This window comes from Rhipicephalus sanguineus, chromosome 8, assembly GCF_013339695.2.
Source record: "Rhipicephalus sanguineus isolate Rsan-2018 chromosome 8, BIME_Rsan_1.4, whole genome shotgun sequence".
Taxonomy (NCBI): domain Eukaryota; kingdom Metazoa; phylum Arthropoda; class Arachnida; order Ixodida; family Ixodidae; genus Rhipicephalus; species Rhipicephalus sanguineus.
The window spans coordinates 30,706,006-30,727,758 of NC_051183.1; the positions used below are offsets into that span (position 1 = coordinate 30,706,006).

The 21,753-nt window shown below is 45.3% G+C and overlaps 2 protein-coding genes across 2 annotated transcripts in view; both read left to right on the plus strand.

Annotated features, from left to right (window-relative positions):
* Positions 1–21,753, plus strand: part of LOC119401630 (zonadhesin) — a 297,434-nt gene that overhangs the window by 180,145 nt on the left and 95,536 nt on the right. The gene's annotated exons all lie outside the window — the stretch shown is intronic.
* LOC119401638 (zonadhesin) lies at positions 3,099–11,388 on the plus strand. The gene is made up of 3 exons (XM_037668546.2): positions 3,099–3,437; positions 6,373–6,685; positions 8,615–11,388. Exons 1-3 carry the CDS (start codon positions 3,335–3,337, stop codon positions 11,271–11,273), a joined length of 3,075 nt encoding a protein of 1,024 aa, XP_037524474.1. The 5' UTR covers positions 3,099–3,334; the 3' UTR covers positions 11,274–11,388.

Sequence of the window (21,753 nt, forward strand, 5' to 3'; positions counted from 1 at the left end):
CTACGCTAGAGGACGGCACAGGCTCGAGAACGCAAGAAAGCAAAATTACACCATCTCCCGCTCAAGTGAACCATCTCCCCGCTGCTCGCATCCACGCATGATTCCCTTTAGTGGGAGGTGGTGTAATTTTTCTTTTCCGCCTCCCTTAAATGGTAAATGTTACACGCACAGTTGTTCCTTTCAACGCGGCACGGTTGTGGTGTATGCCGAAAGCGAAGCGTGGCAAGCGAATGAAAAGGCGATTCGAACAGGGCCCGATTACACTACGGAGTTCCACTCCTAGAGTTCAAGCTTAAGCGCCCTCCGAGTTTATAATACTCCAACAACTAGTTCATGCTAACAAGCGGAAATTTTGCTTTAATTTCTGCCTTTCTTGTGTTTAGCTTGTTCCGCGATTACTGTAGTAATTGTAATAGAACGCGTAGCATCAAATCAAATCGGCCTTGATCGGTCATTTATGTACTAAACGCAGCCGTGGAGCTAAAAAACGAAGACTGTGAACAATAGGACACGCTTGGCACTGTAGGCAGTAGTTAGCATAATTCTATTTTCTTCAAGCGTATGCGTGTTCTGTCTCCAAACTGTATGTAAAGATAGTTTACCAGACTATACTTCCTTTGAGTTGTCATGATACGATATAAGTTTTAGAAGCACAGTTTATTGCCCATTTAAAACATCTCTTATTTTCATTTTGATGAAAGGAAACTTGTTACTGTGGCAGCGACGCCCCTCAATAGAATAAAGGAATACTCTCCCTCAGTAACAAGCGTGCAATTTTTTAAAGACAGATATCGCGTTTCATTACCTCACAGAACCTTGCCTTTATGCCGCACCTGTTCGTTTTGCAGAAATTCGTCAATAGATTGAGTTTCAGTGGTCACTGAGGCTACTGTTGCAAAGGAATAAACTAAGCAAGTCATTCCTCGCATTGTTACACGAAGCATAACCGAGATTAGTAGTCCACCACAAGCTATTCAGCCTGTTCCGGCAGCCTCTTCAATCGATCTGTGTGCGCGGAGCAGCCTTTGCTAATTCGTTCAACTTACATCTGAGGGCACTAAAGCGCAGTGCGTTAAACGGCAGTCACGTGGTCTATTTTAGATGCGAAGCATCTTATAGCGGAGCTCAAACCGGTGGTGGTGGTGGTGTGCGGCGTGACCACCCTTTCTGCGCATGCGCATACCCTCTCCACACACATCCTCTCCCCCTTTCCCCTCTCCCCTCTCTCATTTGTCCCTCGCCCCGCCCCCTCACCTTTCCCCCTCTCCCCACCCCTCTCCACTTCTTCTCTACACTTCCCCTCTCTCCTCCCCCTCTACACTTCCCTCTCCCCTCACCCTCTCTAATCTTCCTCTGAAACGCAGGCTAGACATGCCGAAATTCTCTCCTGCGCAACGCCGCGATAAGCACCAGCACATACGCGTCCCTTCCCCCTCTCTCTGCTCCCCTACGCTGCCGCCCTTTCGCACGCCTCTCGACCCCGTTCCCCGCTCGCCCTGTGAGAATTAACGGCCAGGCTAGATGGAAGACAAGACGCGCGTAGCGTCCCTCTTCGCGTTCCACGACGCCAGGTCGGTAGCATGCCCAACGAACGCCAACGGAACGCGATCGTGCAAGTGCTCCGCCTTCGTATCGTCTCATGGTCCCCTTTAGCGGGAAATGGTGTAATTTTTTTAAAAGTTCGCGAAATTTTAAACGCTACAAAAATAACATGGTAGTTAACATTGAAGAAAGCATTCGATGTTAAAGACAATCTCTCTATATTTGTCTGTCTCTCGTTTCGCCCCTTCATCTTTTCTCCCAGTGCAGGGTAGCAAACCAGACGTGCGTTTGGTTAACCGCACTGCGTTTCCTTGCTTCTCTCTCTCTCTCTTTCGACAATTCTGAACAAGCACTACAACTACTGTATTGACGATTTTTCTTTAGTGTTACTCTTTTAAAAGACTATTAAGCAGTTGTTCTTAATTACCCAGCTTGGTTGATTGTCAAAAATATCATGACGTGCTGCATGTTGCTTAGAACAAAAAAAAAATTGAAGCCCACTTTGTAAATTCGAAAGTGTGTTCGGCGAAACCTCTGGCCACTCGACTGGCTACGCCATGGTATCGGGGGAAGCCCCATTCTTGAGGCGGTTCTCCGAACCGCTTGCCGTGGAATCATCACCGGGCCGCTTGTGCGTGATCTGATTACTAACTTGACTGCTGCAACGAGACGTCTGACGAAGGAGCGTTGCCGCGCGCCACGCTGCGCCATCACGTGGTTGTTGAGAGAATGTGAGGGGGCACGGACAGACGCCGCCGCCGCGTTGCGCAGCAGTTGCGGAACGCGCGTTGGAAGGCGCAACGCGCAACAGTTGCGCGTTGACGGACGGACACCGCCGCTGGACGCCGCCGCCGCGTTGCACAACAGTTGCGCAACGGGCGCTGGAACGAGCAACGCGCAACTGTTGCTATGCGCTGCTGTGCCATCACGTGATTGCTGAGAGAGTGTGAGGGTGAGAGGCCACAGCTTTATTATTATTTATTTATTATTTATTGATACCTCAAGGGTCCCAAGAGACGTTACATGAGGGGTTCCAGGGCAAGGACCGACGGACGCCGCGAGTATGAGACATTAAAGGCTTTTGTCTTAATACTGGACCAATTCGACTCGCGTAACGTCTATGTCTTTTTTGTTACTTTGGCGCAAGTAAGCAAAAACACCCTGTACACGTTTTAGAAGTTCGTGGCTGCAACATTTACGCAATGATGGCCGCTGAATGGCTTGACGTTCACCGTAAGCATGACGCTTTTGGCAGTAATAAACCTAGACTCTTGCAACCTTTAGGCCTCTCAGTCGCTGCTTGAGCGGAAATTCTATTTCCTGAGTGTTTCATGTTCTATGTATTTATCCAAATCTGCAGCTTCAGATGAACAATCGTCACATAGTACGTCAGTGCATGAAACCATTGGGCCGTCAAAGGTGCTATGCTTATAGGACCGTGCTTATTTTTTTCACTAATGTAAAGCAGACAATAGATGAAATCGAGCTGGATGCGCACAGCTGTACACCGCTGAAGTCCATTGTTTGCCTGCGACTAACATTCTCTATGCATTGCCATAAGTATTTGGCCGCTCTCAAACTGACCTTGCGGAGTCGGCGTTCTTCCGTTCGTGACGTGCTTGCCACCGTTATCTGAAACGCTTCTCTCGATATCAGTCTGCAGAAAGAGGGCGAACTTTCTATCTGGGACAGGTGACATGGAACTTGCAAGTCGCCACTAGCACATGAGGAGCAGGATCACGGGTATTTGCATTACGAAGACCCGTGTCCCTAAGCTATTGACGCGGCGGATATGCGTCTTGCTGCAGTCACTGCCACACGCCTCGTGGCACTATGCCTATGTGTTGCCAAGGCAACAAGCACGTGCGGCAAGGTCTGCACGTCATGCGTGCCATGTGAGTACAGTACTTATGGTGGCATATGCTTATTTTGGTGGGGACTTGAGAATGGTTAGATCCTTCTGCAGGGTGCCCCATATAACTCTAGACCGAGTTTCAAAATATCGCGACGCACTTCATGACGACGCGAGCAATGGCATGTTGCTGACAATCGCATGGAGTAAAGCACACCATATATTGTGCTCGGCTTAAGCGGGCAGGACTATTTGAGCAACTTCCAAATAGAAGGTTGTAAATTGGTTCGCAAAAGGTCTGATTACACAGTTTCCCCCTTTCTATCTACTACGTATTACTGTTTTTCTGCTTACCGCTGCTACTCGCGAAATACAAAAAGAAAACATGGTTGAACCCTCCGTCATAGGAATCGGAATAACACGAAAGTAAAGCGTGCCCTTAGAGAAGTAACTGAATGTTTACTGTACATTGATATAAGAGAGTTTGCAGAATGTATATTGCTGTCTGGCAGCTAATGGCACCGTTTAACGTGTAAGCACCCACTTTGATGATTGGTGGTACATCTCCATCCCGACGACTAACGTCCACGTTAAATGATTAAAGAAACCCTTGGGGTAGCTGTAGTAGTTAACGGTGAAAGCCTAATCAGAAAACGAGGTGTGATAGCCAGAAGATTGGTCGCCTTACCGCCGCGTGTTAAAATGTGATTGAACACCACGGCCGGAATAGAGGGAAACGCAAAGCGCGTCGTGCCGCCCCGGCAGCCCGGCCGCTACTTTTCTCGGGGTGAGCGCGCGAGCGGGGAACGCGGTGTTACAGCCAGGTGAGGCAGGGGCGCGTCGCCGAGCTAATTTTGGTTTGGATTAGCGTGATGCTATGAGCGACGCCGACGCTTTTACGACGCTTGGGCTAATGTCGCCACCTCGCGGTGTGTTAAGGCATTGACAAAATTGAACTTCTATTGAAAACGCGCCGAATGAGAGGGACGTGTAACGCGTTGCAGGTGCTAATCGCGGAGGCCAGAGTAATGAAGAATTACTTTACCTTACCGCTCCTAGAGGGCAACACCACCCCGACGACCAGGAGAGTGGCAGATATAAAAGGCGCGTTTGTAAAGCCTCGAGAGTCTGTGACCGTGGCGCAGTGGATAGAGTGCCCGGCATCTGTTGTTGCGGACCGAGAGGTTGTGGGTTCGATGCCCGTTGACGGAACCCTTTTTTCTTTCCAATCTGATCCTGCATTTTTTTCGACGTCGTTTCCGTGACGGAAATACGTCACTTAAGTATTGGTGGACCCCGGCATAAAACACTTTCGCGTTTAAAAATACCACACGACATGCTTGTGCTTCGTATTTGCAGTGCTCCCTAACGTTCCGCGTACAAAGGATATGCTTCTCTCGCGGCGGTTTATGATGGTGATAAGCAGACGCAGTGGTTAAGGCCTCTGACGCCGCAAGCAAGACGTTCTTGATCACATTGCCACCACCATAGTCGGTGCCTAGTCGCCTTCTAAGCCGCAGCACACCTGGCCGAATGCTATGGTCGTTTCTAGGCGGAACGTTATGGAACACTCCAATTATGGCGTGCAAGCGGGCATGTCACATGGTATTCGTTGTATTTCGCAGGCATCTGTAGGAAGCAGAAAAACACTAATACTTATTGACATAAACTTAGAAACTGTCCTATCTGGACGTTTTGCAAGCTAATGTACAATTAATTGGAATTTTTTGCTCAGCTTTGCTTCTTGAGAAGTCAACGAATTATTCTTGCCTAATGACGCAGTTAAGCAGAACATAAAAAACAGTGTGCATTAGTCAGCAGCAGTCATTTTGTAGCGTCGTCATAAAGTGCGTTGGCATATTTTTAAACTCTGACTAGAAGTAGCTGTGGTACGCTTTACACTCAATTAAAAACAATGTAAGAGTAGGATCTGAATTTTCAGAGTGTCAGCCCCATTTTTTGGACAGAGTCAGAGGAAACGATGGCGGTGCTGCATTTGCTTACTCCGAGGCACTAGCGAAAACGCCAGGAGAGACATAAGGTATTTGGAAAAAAGGTTCAAGCAGCGTTGATGCAAAACTTCAGGGGGGGGGGGAGGTCACCGTTATGAAGGACATCCTAACTACGTAACATTAAAGTTTACGCTAGAAAGTGGGAGGCATGATGCGAGATAAGAGCGTGAGAAAGCAGAAGGAACTGTGTGTTTGGTTGTCGTCCTTTACATAACAGTAAACGTCACTTTCATGGAATGCAGGAATTTAGTAAGGAAGGAAGTGACGGAAACGAACGGGAGAAATGGATCCTAATGTTAACATGTCTAAAGAAAACTAGATCTGCTCACCACAACATGGACAGAAAAGCATGCTTATGTGCAACCAGGGCATTTTATTGACGCATGATTAGAGGGAAGCTAATCTGCTATATGCTATACAGGACAAAATAGAAAGTACGACTAATTTTTTGTCGATCACTTAGCAGCAGAACGTTCTAATATATTTTACAAATGGTCTGTTCGCGCATTCTGAGGTAGTGTGGCGCTTTCTCGCTGCAGACTTCAGTTATTCATCACATGATCTCTGAAATTACTAGCCCATCGACGTGGATTTCTTACTGGGCAGTTAGAAGAATTACAAATATATTTCGGTACACTACCACACAGCCCTATTTTCAGAAAAAGAAGAAGCTGGCGGTATTAGCTATAGCACCTTAATAAACTCAAAAACACATTCAGTGTTTTCAAATATTTCTTCAACTAAGGCAAGTAAATTCTATACGCAACCTTGTAACGAACTTTGAGTAGGTGGTACCAGTATTATGAAAATATGGTAACATAAGTGATTCATTATTGACGCAGGGTGATTAGTCCACTGGTGATAATGTCAACAAAAAAATCACTGACACCGTCACAGTCTCACTCCATGGTACGCTGACATTAAAGCGATCATTGTCGAATTAAAGTGTTTTTATTTCACCCTTAGGCAGAAGCTCGTGCGGCCCTGACGAGGTGCCTAGCCCAGCAGGGGTACGACAACAGGACAACTTTTGCAAGTGGAAGTTGACGAGCCCGAGCGAGTTGAACAAGCTGAGAGACTGCGTATGCAAGCCGGGATACATTCGCAACGCCTGGGGAAGATGCATACGCAAGGAAGACTGCTACAGCTGCCGCCACCAAGCAAACATGGATTTCAACTACTGCTCGTCATCCTGCCCAAAGACCTGCGGAGTGCTTGAGCACAAAGACTGCAGCGTACTATGCGTTAGAGGCTGCGCCTGTGCACCGGGATACAGCAGGTCTGCCTACAGTCTGCCGCGTTCTGCCTACATTCAGAGGCGTGCGCAGGGTGTTCCATTAGGGGTGCCTGAGTATCACCGCCTCCCCTTCCCCCCTTCCACTGACCCCTCTCCCCCTTTGGTCGAGTCCGAAAGTCATGGGTGCACACGTGAAAATGAAGCGATGACGTACGTCTCCCAACGGCCTGTCATAGGTCCCCGGATTTCCTGGGGCAAAGGAGAGATTCCCGGGGCAAAGGAGAGAAGTAAACAGTTCTTTGAAATGCAGCATCAGGATTCTTCGGTCGCCATTCTCGTCAATAGCATGCGTAGCCGTAACCCTGCACATTGCGAAATGGCGTGAAAGGTCCGACTGAGTAAAGGTACGGGGCCGCATTGCCGCTACCCTTCATATAACTAGGGGCGGCAGCCCCCTCTGACCCCCCCCCCCTTATACCCCTGCGCACGCCTATGCATGCATTGCGTTTTATAATTCTTCATTTTACCTCATTATCGTCAAGGGACTCCTCGGCTTCGTTTCTTATGTTGCCGGCAATACTGTGAAGGCAAGAAAAAAGGTCTCTGTGTTCATTCTAAAACGACAGAATATCTACCAACTAGATCAGTTCTCTGTTATTCTAAGTCTCTGTGTATTGTTCAAATTAGCGACGGAAAGTAGTATGGTGCCTAACATTAACAAAATGACGACACTGCGTTAAGTGTACCTTGCATTTCTATCGCAGAATATCATATAGACTTTTCGTAGCATGAAAGGTGTTAGCAATGCCTATTTATGACAAAGCGAGCGGAAGGCTGTGAGGACAGCTATAGGAGCGCTCTGCATATCGCCGCGTATATATCTTGAATAGCTGCAAGGGCACACACTAGGTAGCTCGCAAAAACGAAGATGGTGCTGCTTTCTTGTTCGTCGACGCTATCAAGCTGCATCCACATCCAGCAGAACTCGCAGTTTTTCATTGCTGGAGTGTTGCACAGTACATAGATTCCTTATCAATTTCAAGGAGAGCATTTGCAATATGGTTAAATTCTGCAACATGTGCTGGGCTTCCGTTGCAGATTTGAAATACATAAGCTCAGTGCAAAAGACACTGCATTGACGTTTCTAGTATGACGAACGAGAGATGCAATTGACGCTAGTGACATCTCGTTAACGAGCCTGTAATTATACGACGTATGGACAAAGGATCTGAAAAGCTTTGAAAGGGATGCAGAATAGCTAAAATAAAACTTCGTTTGTTTCATTTAATAAGCCATCTCTTCGTCGTGTGCTTGCCATGTGTAGTGTCCCATATATATATGCATGCACAACTTACAAGGCTGCTGAAAGAAAGCACCAGAAAACGAGATTATAGGTAAGCGAAGCCCTGAAGCATTATCAGCAGCGTACCTAAGTCTTCTGTATTTGGGCAATACATAGAGTACGCATAGAATGTAGAAAAATTATATTTTTCGTGGGATAAAGTAATTATGCCCAATCCCAGTAGTACCTACATTAACTGCTTCACTCCAGATTCGTATTACCAGATTTGTGTAACCGCCGCTTTTCCACACTTAAACACAAGTGTTGTATCTACCTAAATACTGCCGAATGTGTGAGGAATTGTGCTGCCAATATCCCTTGAAGGCAACGTGAAGGTGCTGATAGTGAGGAAAGCCTAATCTCTGATACATATTCGTAGGAGACAGCCGTTGCACCTTGGAAAAAACGTGGTCGACGCGCTATAACGCCAATTTCATTCTTAGATATTTTTCTTGGCGTTCAAGGACACGTTGAGACGAGGAATCTAGCGCGCGGGCTGTAGAAAAAGCGAAAAAAGAGAACAGGCGTTGCTCTAAGCGATAGCCGCGTATCATCTTTCTCAAGTGCAAAACATGCTTGCGATATTTCAGGGCAGAAATGTATCTAACATCTCTGTACCGACTTTTCAGGCTCTCTCCAGGCGGACCATGCGTACGTCCCGATCAATGCCCCATCGGTCCTCCGGCGCCCGCTCCTACTTGTCCCGGTCCGCATCAAATCTACACAGCCTGTCCATCACCGTGTCCTATTACGTGCGCTAACCTCCACAACCCGCCCACGGCATGTCCCGCAATATGCGGTGACCGTCACTGCGTTTGCAAACCTGGATATCTCGCTGCGCAGGAAAATCCCCTAAGGTGCGTACCCAATGACGAGTGCCCTGGTCGAGAACCGGCAAGATGTCCGGGCCTTCACCAGAAGTACACAACTTGTAAACCGCGCTGTCCAGCTACTTGTGCCATCAACGTCACCCGCATCTGCCCTGCCGTGTGCGCGGGCAAAGGCTGCGTCTGCAGACAAGGTTACGTCATCCTGAGAGAAAATCCCTTGACATGCGTGCGTCGCCAGGACTGTCCTGTGATGCCGAAGATGTGCACTGGTCCCGGTCAAATGTTCACGACCTGCAAATCGCGCTGCCCTCCCACGTGCTGGGACAACGAGCCTCGAATATGCACCGCCGATTGCGCCGGCCAGGGATGCGCCTGCAGGCCAGGATTCGTGCAGTTGCAAGCCAAGCCCCTAGTCTGCGTCCGACGCGGCAAATGTCCAGCTCCACCGATGCCGTGTTTCGGCGCGAACCAGGTTTATACGCGATGTATCTCGCCCTGCCCTGCGACTTGCTTGGACTTTGGCGTTCCTCGTTTCTGCGGTACTAAGTGCGCCGGCGAAGGATGCGTTTGCAAGGAAGGATTCGTTATGTTGAAGAAAGCGCCTCTCGAATGCGTACGTCCCGACAAATGCACGCCTGCGCCGGAAAAATGTGCAGGCAGAAATCAGGTATACTCCCAATGCAAATCTCGGTGTCCAGAAACATGCGCAGAGCCTGGCCCTCGCACATGTACTAAGGAATGTGCAGGCGTTGGATGTGTCTGCAAGCCAGGTTTCGTACAGTTATACGAGCACCCGCTTTTATGCGTCCCTCGCGAGCAGTGTCCAGTGAAGCCAGAGCTGTGCTTAGGGGAGAACCAAGTCTACACACCTTGCAAATCGAGCTGCCCAGAAACTTGCGAAGACCGCGGTGTTGGTTCACGTGTGTGTACCGCCAATTGCGCCGGTCAAGGATGCGTCTGCAAGAAAGGTTACGTCGAGTTAAACGCTAACCCATTGACCTGCGTCCTGCGCGAGCAATGCCCGCCTAAGCCAAAACAATGTCTAGGAGCCAACCAAGTGTACACGAATTGCAAGTCGCGCTGCCCTCAAACATGCGCGGACAGTGGACCAAAAGCGTGCACCCTTGACTGTGCGGGTGACGGATGTATCTGCATGGAAGGCTACGTTCAACTACAGGAGAATCCACTAATATGTGTTCGCCGTGAACAGTGTCCAGCCAGACCACCGCAGTGCCCAGGCGCTAATCAGGTGTTCACGACATGCAAGTCGCGTTGCCCTGCCACTTGCATCGACAATGGTCCTCGTGTGTGCACGGCTGACTGCGCGGGACAAGGGTGCGTCTGTCAAGAAGGGTATTTCCAACTTCAAGCGAACCCGCTCATCTGCGTTAGTCTGGAAATATGCGAATCCATGGCAGATCAGTGGTGTCCTGGGGAGAATCAAACTTACACTTCCTGCAAACCCAGCTGCACCACCACGTGCTCGAATCTTGAACCCGGCAAGTGTACTAAGAAGTGTGCAGGTAGCGGATGCGTCTGCAAAAACGGGTTTGTACAAATGCGAGCTGACCCATTGGTTTGTGTACGGCGGGAGGACTGCCAACTAACCCCGGGACACTGTCCGGGAGCGAACCAAGAGTACTCGTCTTGTAAAACGAGGTGTCCCTTAACCTGTTCAGACTATAGTCCTCGTCCATGTACCCTTGATTGCGCTGGCCAAGGGTGCGTCTGCAAACAGGGATTTGTTGAGTTGCAAAAGAATCCGCTAATTTGCGTGCGCCGCGATCAGTGCCCTGCGGAGCCACAACAGTGTCCGGGTCCAAATCAGATGTTTACCACGTGCAAATCTCGATGTCCCGAAAGGTGCTCAGATAAGGGTCCTCGCCCTTGCACTCTTGACTGCGCCGGACAAGGGTGCGTTTGTACGCAAGGCTACGTGCAGCTGAAAGACGAACCACTCGTCTGTGTTCGCCGGGACGAGTGCCCTGGGCCTCCAAAAGAGTGCAAGCGTGCCAACCAAGAATACACGGGTTGCAGGCCGAGTTGCCCAGCCACTTGCTCCCGTGGTCAAAGCCGAACCATCTGCAGCACGGAGTGCAAAGGTGAAGGATGCACATGCAAGAAGGGTTTCTTGCAGCTGCAAAAGAGGCCGCTGGTATGCGTCACAGAAGAAATCTGTGACTTCATTTTGCAGCTGCGGTGCCCAGGTGTACACCAGGTGTACACGCCTTGCAAATCGCTTTGCCCTAAGACATGCGAGGACGATGAAACTCCCCGGTGCGCTGATGAATGCGGAGGCCATGGATGTGTGTGCGAAAAAGGCTATGTCCAATTACAGGCGGAACCGCTGATCTGCGTCCGCAGGAAGGATTGTCCAGCCCGACCAAGACAGTGCAAGCGACCAAATCAGGTGTATACACCTTGCAGATCCTATTGCCCTATGACGTGTTCCAACTAAATTACAACAGGTTTGCACTGCTGACTGCGCAGGTGATGGATGCGTTTGCAAGGCAGGTTATTTCCAGCTCCAAAGAAAGCCGCTTATTTGCGTTAGTGAATCAACCTGCGATAGTGCATACCAGTGGTGCAAAGGTGAAAACCAGATGTACTCGTTTTGCAAATCACGTTGCCCTGAAACTTGTTCAGACTACGGTCCTCGCTACTGCAGCGATAAGTGCGGTGGCCATGGATGCGTGTGCCAGGATGGATACGTTCAACTAAGTGCGGATCCACTAAGATGCGTTCGCCGTGAGCAGTGTCCTTCGTTACCGAAGCACTGCCCAGTTTCAAACCAGGTGTACACAACTTGCAAGTCACGATGCCCGGCCACTTGCAAGAACAAAGAACCTGGACCCTGTACTCTCGACTGTGCAGGGGAAGGATGTGTATGCAAAAAGGGTTACGTACAACTTTTAGAAAAGCCGCTCATTTGCGTCCGCGCCGCGGAATGTCCCGCCACTCCAGAGCGTTGCTCGGGCATCAACCAAGTTTACACAAAGTGCAAATCTCCGTGCCCTGTTAGCTGCTGGGATACCAAAACAATTCACGCCTGTCCACCCACTTGTGCCGGTGAGGGCTGTGAATGCAAAAGAGGAACCGTCATGCTGCGGCAGACACCTCTGATATGTGTCGAACCTGCACAGTGCTTTGGCATTGTTGACTCGGCAGATCCAGTGTTAGGGTCCAAAGTCAAAAACGCGATATCAGGATGACCTGCATATTCCAGGTGCCCCTGTAATGCCTCCAGAGGCAAGCTTGCCAACTACGAATGCAAGTGTGGGACCGGGTGTCGCTGTGTTTACACCAGCGAAGCCTAAGGAAACACCTCCACCTACCTTGCCGCCACTGCCTCCATTACCGACACCAAAACCGAATCCGGTGCCAAGTGTTCCACAAGTTCCAACAGCTCCGGTTCCACCCAATCAGTCAAGCTTACCTTCAAAGCCCACAAGCCCTGCGACAGTTCCGGAAGCTCCACCACAAGTTTCGAAAATACCAGTGCAGCCACCTAAGGCAACCGTGTTGCTGCCAAGCGTGGCTAGTAAACCGGCGAACCCATCAACATCAGTTATGCCAGCTCAACCATCCTACCCGTCGGGTTATGCAGTTACGAATGTAATGCCAGGTGCTTCGGTATTTCCAGGAGTCGCAATGTATCCCGTTGCCACAGTGATGTCGCCGGCTGGAGTTCCAATGACAGCAGGTGGATCAGTTTATGAAGAATCCGCGGTGAAAACCGCATTCAATAAACCTCACTTTTAGGCATGTGCAAGCAACCCACTGGTTCGGAACACATTTTGCTAATTGTATTTATTTATTTATTCATATTCATTCATATCCCCCACAGCGCCTAATGGCATTACAATGGTGGGGTAAATACATATATTAACAAGCATGAAAGCACGATACAAGAAGTGTTTGAGCATGGCATACAAGAGGGCAGTATTAGTTTCCAATAGAGAAAGCGATCATTCACATTGAAAGCGCCGCAGCGAAGCTGCCATTATCAGCAGTATGCACAGCAGTTGATGGTAGACGATTCCAGTGAGGCATCGTTTGGGGGAAAATATTGTTCTGAGTAATTCAGTTCGGCACTTATGTTCGCGCGCCTTGTGCGCATGGTACATAAACCAGTGGATACATAATCTGTGGTAAGTGCTCTTTGTGACATTGTGGACACAAAAGCTTTTTTTTTTTCATTTCGATGAGGCTATCGACAGTCCAGCGGTCTCCGTTCTTATAATGTTACTGATTAAATTATTAGCCCGTCATCTTTCCTTTTGGCAGGGAAGTTACTAGAGCTGAAACCGATCTAGGAGTTCATGGTATTTCGTAACGTGAATGCAGATGCATGGGATAGAATTTCCCCTAATTTTTATGAAAATCATACGCTCTTCCTGAAGTTTCCTTTGAACGACCTAAACGAGAGGTTTAATAAAAGACACAGGTCGCCGTAGTGTTGCTTTATCTTTTGAAGTTATACTCTGCTATCGCGCTTTACGAAATGAAAGAAAGTGAATATAGAGGACCATAACGAACAGAAACACTTGTATGTCCTACGACTATTAAAAAGACGGAATTCGTTTCACTTGTCTGTCTTGTGACTGCGTAAATTAGCAGAGCGGTACCTATGCAACTATAAAAATTAGAAGGCGGGGATACCTAATCGGCATTCAGGAATTGATAATTCGATTGCGTGATAAGAATGTGCTTCTGATAGCATTCGATCTGTTTATCGTTTAGCAGTGCTGAGGCCTAAAGTCAGAGCAGGGCACGCGTTGCGTTCATCAAAGCACGATCGGCGCTCCCGAGGCAAGCGCTGGTGATGGCCCCATCGTGTAAACATGCCCCGTACACCACACACACACACACACACACACACACACACACGCATATATATATATATATATATATATATATATATATATATATATATATATATATATATATATATATATATATATATATATATATAGAGAGAGAGAGAGAGAGAGAGAGAGAGATAATAGTGGGTGTTCGTAGGGGTCCACTTTTTGTTCGGCAAAACGTCATACGCAGCTAACCGAAATTATTATAACGGAAGTGATTTGTAGTTTTGTTTTATTTCAGGCGTAGCAAGCGACTTCGTATTAACTTTGACCACCTGGCAGCATTCAGACGCACCAAAATTTAACTAATTCACTGCTGATTCCATGCTACAGTATTCTGATTTTCACGTAAGATGGTAAATAAAATAAAATTATTTGAAAGAAGTCCCAGCGTGGGAGTGGCCTCTGCGCGCTGAGTCGCGCACCTCAGGATTTTCAATTAAATTTTGCATCCATCCATCCACTGAAAAGAAGTAAAGCACAAACCTTTGTGTAATATTTCCGTATTACGGTAGATTTTTATGGCGGTTCCGTTTGTAGGCGTTTATAGAGAAAGCTTCTGTTATTGGGAAGGGCACCCCTGAATGTCAGGTAAAGCTGTGTCATCACATGGATATGAAGCGTTTGGAAGCACTCGTCGTGCTTGTTCTCAGATTGTCTCGTGGTGCAACTTCTGTGTTATTACGTAGTACGCTTCCTTATGTGAAGTACCTCCGTTGCAGCCTGAACTTCCCATCTACCAGAGGAAGCAAACGTGACTCATGCCCTGGAGAGTCGCTCTAGAAATTACAGTGGAAACCACCACCAACCACAACAACAGTGGTAATAATAATAATAATAATAATAATAATAATAATAATAATAATAATAATAATAATAATAATAATAATAATAATAATAATAATAATAATAATAAAATCAATCAATAAATCAATCAATCAATCAATGATTTATTTAACGTGCCCAGGAACAACCGTAAGGTCTTTGTGCTGGCGCACGCAAAAAAAAAACAATAAAAATAAACAATACAATACAGACAGTTTTCAGAAATAAAAAGAGCAAAAACACGTAGACAAAGAGAAATGAACACAAAAGGGGAGGAGTAAAATAAGACAACACGAGAAATATTGACGGGGCATAAAAAATTAGATTGCATATATACAGCTATGTGGAAAGACTGAGAAGGGAAGACTTTGTACATTGTGCCACACTATGTCAAAACAGTGCAAAGCTCGGATAAAAACAATGATTGTGGGCTATGAAAAACGTCAAGATCAAGAAAATTAACATTATAGAGACTTTGTATTCTGTGAACGGTAGAGTGTTGGAAGAAGCAGGCGGGTACATGAAACGGTCTGTTCTCTCTGGTTAACTTACGCGGAATTCGAAAATTTACACAATTAAGAAGTACAGGGCAGGATATGATACCGTGGACTAGCTTGTAAAGAAATAAGAGATCAGAGCGATTTCGTCGGCAGTGAAGTGATGGCAGTGATAATAATTCAGCAGTACTTGAACGAGATCCAGAGTCATTTTTAGCAAAGCGATGGTTATATACGCTGAGGAATTTTTTCTGGACTCGTTCAATGGTGTTACCGCTGGATTGAGCAATGCCGTTCCATATCACGGACGCATACTCAAGTTGCGGAATACATATTGCCGTGTACAATTTGTGTAGGGCCATGGGAGACCTGAATTCTCGAGATATTCTACAAACACATCCGAGAGAACGAAGGCCCCGCATAGCAGCACGCTTAACGTGAGAAGAAAAGTTTAACGCGCTGTCAACAACAACACCAAGATAACTGATTTCATAAACCTTGCATAACGGCACAGAATTGACAGAGTATTGAAATGACACGCTAGATGTTTTGCGAGTGATAGACATGAATTTTGTCTTCGAGGTATTCAGAGAAAGGTTATTACCGTTGCACCATTCGGAAAAAGAGCGCAAGTCTGACTGCAGCAAGCGACAGTCGTTAACTGAATGAACTTCCTTAAAAATCTTGATGTCATCGGCATACAAGAGGAAAGAAGAATTACGAATGGCAAAAGAAACATCATTAACGTAAATTAAAAATAGGAGTGGGCCTAATACCGACCCTTGAGGGACCCCACTAGTCACTTTATACAAGAAGACGTTTGGCCATTTACGGCAACATAACATATCTATTGAGCAGATAGCTCTGCAGGAGATTCACAACTGACAAGTCAACATCAAAGTGCGCAAGTTTAACCATAATCAGCGTGTGGCTGACTACGTCAAAAGCCTTGCTCAGGTCACAGTAAATTACGTCAACCTGTCCTCTCTGAGGAATAGGTGTGGAGATCTGCGTCATGAAACTAGCAAGATTTGTGGTAGTTGAGCGGCCAGCGAGAAAACCATGTTGATTAGGAATCAATGAGTTTTTCACACTAAAAGACAATATGTCGTGAAGAGCCAGCTCGAAGATCTTTGATGTGGCACATAGTAGAGAAATCGGGCGATAATTAGAAGCATCTGTTTTAGAGCCCGACTTAAATACTGGAAAAACACGAGCAGTTTTCCACATGCTTCGAAATGTGGAAGTGTCCAGGCAGTTATTAAATATCGTAGTTAGTACTGGGACAAATATACTATCATAAGCTTTTAGTATGGCAGAGGGGATAATCAATCAATCAATCAATCAATCAATCAATCAATCAATCAATCAATCAATCAATCATTTATTTAACGTGCCCAGGAACAACCGTGAGGTCTTTGTGCAGGCGCACGCAAAATAAAATCAATAAAATAAACAATACATACAGACAGTCTTCAGAAATAAAAAGTGCAAAAACACGTAGACAAAGAGAAATGAACACTAAAGGGGAGGAGTAAAATAAGACAATATGAGAAATATGAAGGGGAATAAAAAATTAGATTGCACATATACAACTATGCGGAAAGACGGAGAAGGGAAGATTTGTACACTGTGCCATACTATGTCAAAACAGTGCAAAGCTCGGATAAAAACAGTGATTGTGGACTATGAAAAACGTCAAGATCAAGAAAATTAATATTATAAAGACTTTGTATTCTGTGAACGGTAGAGTGTTGGAAGAAGCAGGCGGGTACATGAAACGGTCTGTTCTCTCTGGTTAACTTACGCGGAATTCGAAAATTAACACAATTGAGAAGTACAGGGCAGGATATGAAACCGTGGACTAGCTTGTAGAGAAATAAGAGATCAGAACGATTTCGTCGGCAGTGAAGTGATGGCAGTGATAATGACTCAGCAGTATTTGAACGAGATCCAGAGTCATTTTTAGCAAAGCGATGGTTATATATGCTGAGGAATTTTTTCTGGACTCGTTCAATGGTGTTACCGCTGGATTGAGCAATGCAATAATAATAATAATAATAGTAATAATAATAATAATAATCAATCAATCAATCAATCAATCAATCAATCAATCAATCAATCAATCAATCAATCAATCAATCAATCAATCATATGATTTATTTAACGTGCCCAGGAACAACCGTAAGGTCTTTGTGCTGGCGCACGCAAAAAAAACAATAAAAATAAACAATACAATACAGACAGTTTTCAGAAATAAAAGAGCAAAAACACGTAGACAAAGAGAAATGAACACAAAGGGGAGGAGTAAATAAGACAACACGAGAAATATTGACGGGGCATAAAAAATTAGATTGCATATATACAACTATGTGGAAAGACTGAGAAGGGAAGACTTTGTACATTGTGCCACACTATGTCAAAACAGTGCAAAGCTCGGATAAAAACATGATTGTGGGCTATGAAAAACGTCAAGATCAAGAAAATTAACATTATAGAGACTTTGTATTCTGTGAATGGTAGAGTGTTGGAAGAAGCAGGCGGGTACATGAAACGGTCTGTTTCTCTCTGGTTAACTTACGCGGAATTCGAAAATTTACACAATTGAGAAGTACAGGGCAGGATATGATACCCTGGACTAGCTTGTAAAGAAATAAGAGATCAGAGCGATTTCGTCGGCAGTGAAGTGATGGCAGTGATAATAATGCAGCAGTACTTGAACGAGATCCAGAGTCATTTTTAGCAAAGCGATGGTTATATATGCTGAGGAATTTTTCCTGGACTCGTTCAATGGTGTTACCGCTGGATTGAGCAATGCCATTCCATATCACGGACGCATACTCAAGTTGCGGAAGACATATTGCCGTGTACAATTTGTGTAGGGCCATGGGAGACCTGAATTCTCGAGATATTCTACAAACACATCCGAGAGAACGAAGGCCCCGCATAGCAGCACGCTTAACGTGAGAAGAAAAGTTTAACGCGCTGTCAACAACAACACCAAGATCACTGATTTCATAAACATTGCATAACGGCACAGAATTGACAGAGTATTGAAATGACACGCTAGATGTTTTGCGAGTGATAGACATGAATTTTGTCTTCGAGGTATTCAGAGAAAGGTTATTACCGTCGCACCATTCGGAAAAAGAGCGCAAGTCTGACTGCAGCAAGCGACAGTCGTTAACTGAATGAATTTCCTTAAAAATCTTGATGTCATCTGCATACAAGAGGAAAGAAGAATTACGAATGGCAAAAGAAACATCATTAACGTAAATTAAAAATAGGAGTAGGCCTAATACCGACCCTTGAGGGACCCCACTAATCACTTTATACAAAGAAGACGTTTGGCCATTTACGGCAACATAACAATATCTATTGAGCAGATAGCTCTGCAGGAGATTCACAACTGACAAGTCAACATCAAAGTGCGCAAGTTTAACCATAATCAGCGTGTGGCTGACTACGTCAAAAGCCTTGCTCAGGTCACAGTAAATTACGTCAACCTGTCCTCTCTGAGAAATAGGTGTGGAGATCTTCGTCATGAAACTAGCAAGCTTTGTGGTAGTTGAGCGGCCAGCGAGAAAACCATGTTGATTAGGAATCAATGAGTTTTTCACACTAAAAGACAATATATCGTGAAGAGCCAGCTCGAAGATCTTTGATGTGGCACATAGTAGAGAAATCGGGCGATAATTAGAAGCATCTGTTTTAGAGCCTGACTTAAAGACTGGAAAAACACGAGCAGTTTTCCACATGCTTGGAAATGTGGAAGTGTCCAGGCAGTTATTAAATATCGTAGTTAGTACTGGGACAAATATACTACCATAAGCTTTTAGTATGGCGGAGGGGATGCCATCTGGCCCACATGGTAAGGATGGTTTTAAGCGCTTAATGCATTCGCAGATAAGATTTTCATCCAGCGACAAAGCACTGGATGAGCTAACCGCCTTGGGCTGTTGTCTGATATCAGTGCTAGAGTCTGAGGCCTTATAAACGGATGAGAAATGCGTGGCAAAACAGTCAGCGACGGCATGCACTTGTACCCCATTTGAGTCCAGTAGTCTGAAGGACTCTCCGCTTTTGCTGGACCGTTTACGTACATACTTCCAAAACTCAGCCGGCCTGTCAGAGGCGCTTTTTTCTAAGAATTCAATATACGAACTATGATCCCGTTTATATAGGCGTTTAGAGAGAGTTCGAAGGAAGCTGAACTCTTCCTTCCACTCGCTGGATGGAGAACATTTAGATTAATAATAATAATAATAATAATAATAATAATAATAATAATAATAATAATAATAATAATAATAATAATAAACAATAATAATAATAATAATAATAATAATAATAATAATAATAATAATAACAATAATAATAATAATAATAGCAATAATAATAATAGCAATAATAATAACAATAATAATAATAATATTAATATTAATAATAAGGAGAAGAAGAAGAAGAAGAACAAGGTGTTCCTTTTCATTTTTTTCCTCAAGCAGCGCTATCTACTTTTATTTTGTGAGAGAGCCTTCAATAACTTGAGTTTTACGAATTACGGGACTAGTGATAGCTATATAGTGGTATGAGCATAACAACATCGTATTGTTAGGCGCGTCATGTAGCGAGTGGCCCGTTCACGTAGATGCCAGAGTACCTGTGTTCCGCTTCAATGACTTCCTAACTTGCGCAAGTGATTCATGTTTAGATGTCCGCTCCCGACGTAACGTCGCCTGGCATTCGCTATCTAAACACAGAGTTTACGCTTGTACTCTGTTCACTCTCGAACACACTGAATTGATGGAAGTACTGACGTTACACAGAATAGCTGGGCTAATAACGTGCGCATCCAGATCAGCCGCCGCCACTTGGATCCCGTTTCCTGGTGGGATGATGACACATGGTGTTTAATGGCGCAACGGCCAGTTGTGGCCGACGAGCGCCTAGACGCAGTACAATGTGAATGCAATAGTGTGATCAATAACCATGGGAATGTAAGCAGGCCGCATGTGTTTCGTTGTGCGCATATGGGACTAGGGACCCATTGAATGTAAACACAACGAATAAGCACAGTGAAGCAACCGCCACTGTCTTTATTTACACAATGGGATGAAAACAATCTTGAGACCGACACTTAAGGAATGATTCCAATGAGACCGCGAATTTATATTTCAAAATGGAGCGTCGTATTAAAGTGCGCTGCAGTCAAGATCACCGTGATGTTGTCGATGGAATGGATTATGTTAAAACAGTTGTTAGGTCTGAGTATCTCCGCGTCAACATATGTCCACGTGTCGAGAATTTTACGCTAAATATGAGACCTAGCCGTAGGAAAGGAACGCGACACAAATGCTGGGTAAACACGAGGCAAAGACGGAAGGAAGAACACAACTTGACATATTATTTGGAAACAGCGAGCAGCCTTTGTATGATAATCCTGCGCTCGATAACATCTAGTCCTCTCGAATGTTGTCGGGACAAAAGATGTAAGGAGTCGGCGTGCGTTGTGTCACGACACACCGCTTGCGCAATTTACATAGAGTTTACTTTCCTACCAGAGGTGACATAATCCAACAATCGGTTGCACCTGTGAATTTGCTGTGTCGCACCAGATACGGATACTGCAGTAAGCTACGCGAAAATTCGCACTTTTGTGACAAAACTGAAAGCTATATCGCATCCCGTCTGCTTCGTACGGACGTAGAAAGTGGTGGAAAGAATACTGAACTGTTGTTGACGTCATGCGCATTATTCTAAATACCGCATGCTCAAAGCGGGCTTAAGAACGTGACTGCCTCGAATCGGTACGCATCGGTTTACTTGAAAAAGTATTTTCGTTCTGCCATTGTATGACCTGCTTGTGTTGCTAATCATCGCAAGAATTTAGAAACATAAAACTTGGTAATATACGTGTCTTTTTATAGCGCTGCTTAGGATTTCACTTTTATTGTTGTAGTAGTCTTCGTGACTATGTATACAACACCTTATCACTTCACTACAGGCCTTCGCTAAGTGCAACGTAGCATCTCTTCTAGCAGCAGACGTATTGCTTGAGATATGCAAAGCACCGGTGTAAGGCTCCTATTTATTGGCGTCGTTTGTCTCTCCTTGGGACGTGCAAGTAAGTAAATGCGCGACCAACTTTTTATAGTAAAGATATCAGCTGTAATGAGCAGATGTTGCGATGTTTTCGAACGCAAGGGCGTTTATAACAGACTTATCAAGAATACAAAACAGACGTTAAACGAAGCAAAAATATGTGGCAGAAGGCAACAGCATCAAGTATGATGGCTAATCAGAATCATCACAATTTTTCATTATAAACTTTTTTGGGGATATCAATTTAACTTCGAAATGCAACTGGAAATTCAATAACCTATTTTTTTCTGGGATGGGTCATGCCTGGCTATTTACAAATAGCACGTTCACATAAGTAAACCGAGATATATTTCTAGCATAGGCAGAACTCACGTGTATCTGTCCCTGTGTATTTTGGCTTTGCTTTCGTAAACATTCCACCATGCACCTACTCCCCAAGTTCTCCTTAAGCAGTTTCAGTTGTAGCTCTAAATATAAAGAAAGTAAGGATTAAAATTAAACTTTTGAAAAATGATATGGCGTTGATATTGTCACGTGATGCTGTAACGGAAACCTGTAACGAGCGGTACAGCAGAAGATCAGGCTGGTCCGATCACTGGCAAAACAACCTCGTCACCTTTTTCACAAGCAATTCATCATCTTTTCA

What these genes read in the sequence shown, in the direction of transcription:
- LOC119401638 (XM_037668546.2), top strand. Translation starts at nt 3,335, where the DNA reads ATGCGTCTTGCTGCAGTCACTGCCACACGCCTCGTGGCACTATGCCTA. An exon ending in CTGCACGTCATGCGTGCCAT is followed by an intron (nt 3,438 to 6,372) that starts GTGAGTACAGTA and finishes TTTCACCCTTAG; the next exon opens with GCAGAAGCTCGTGCGGCCCT. An exon ending in TGTGCACCGGGATACAGCAG is followed by an intron (nt 6,686 to 8,614) that starts GTCTGCCTACAG and finishes CCGACTTTTCAG; the next exon opens with GCTCTCTCCAGGCGGACCAT.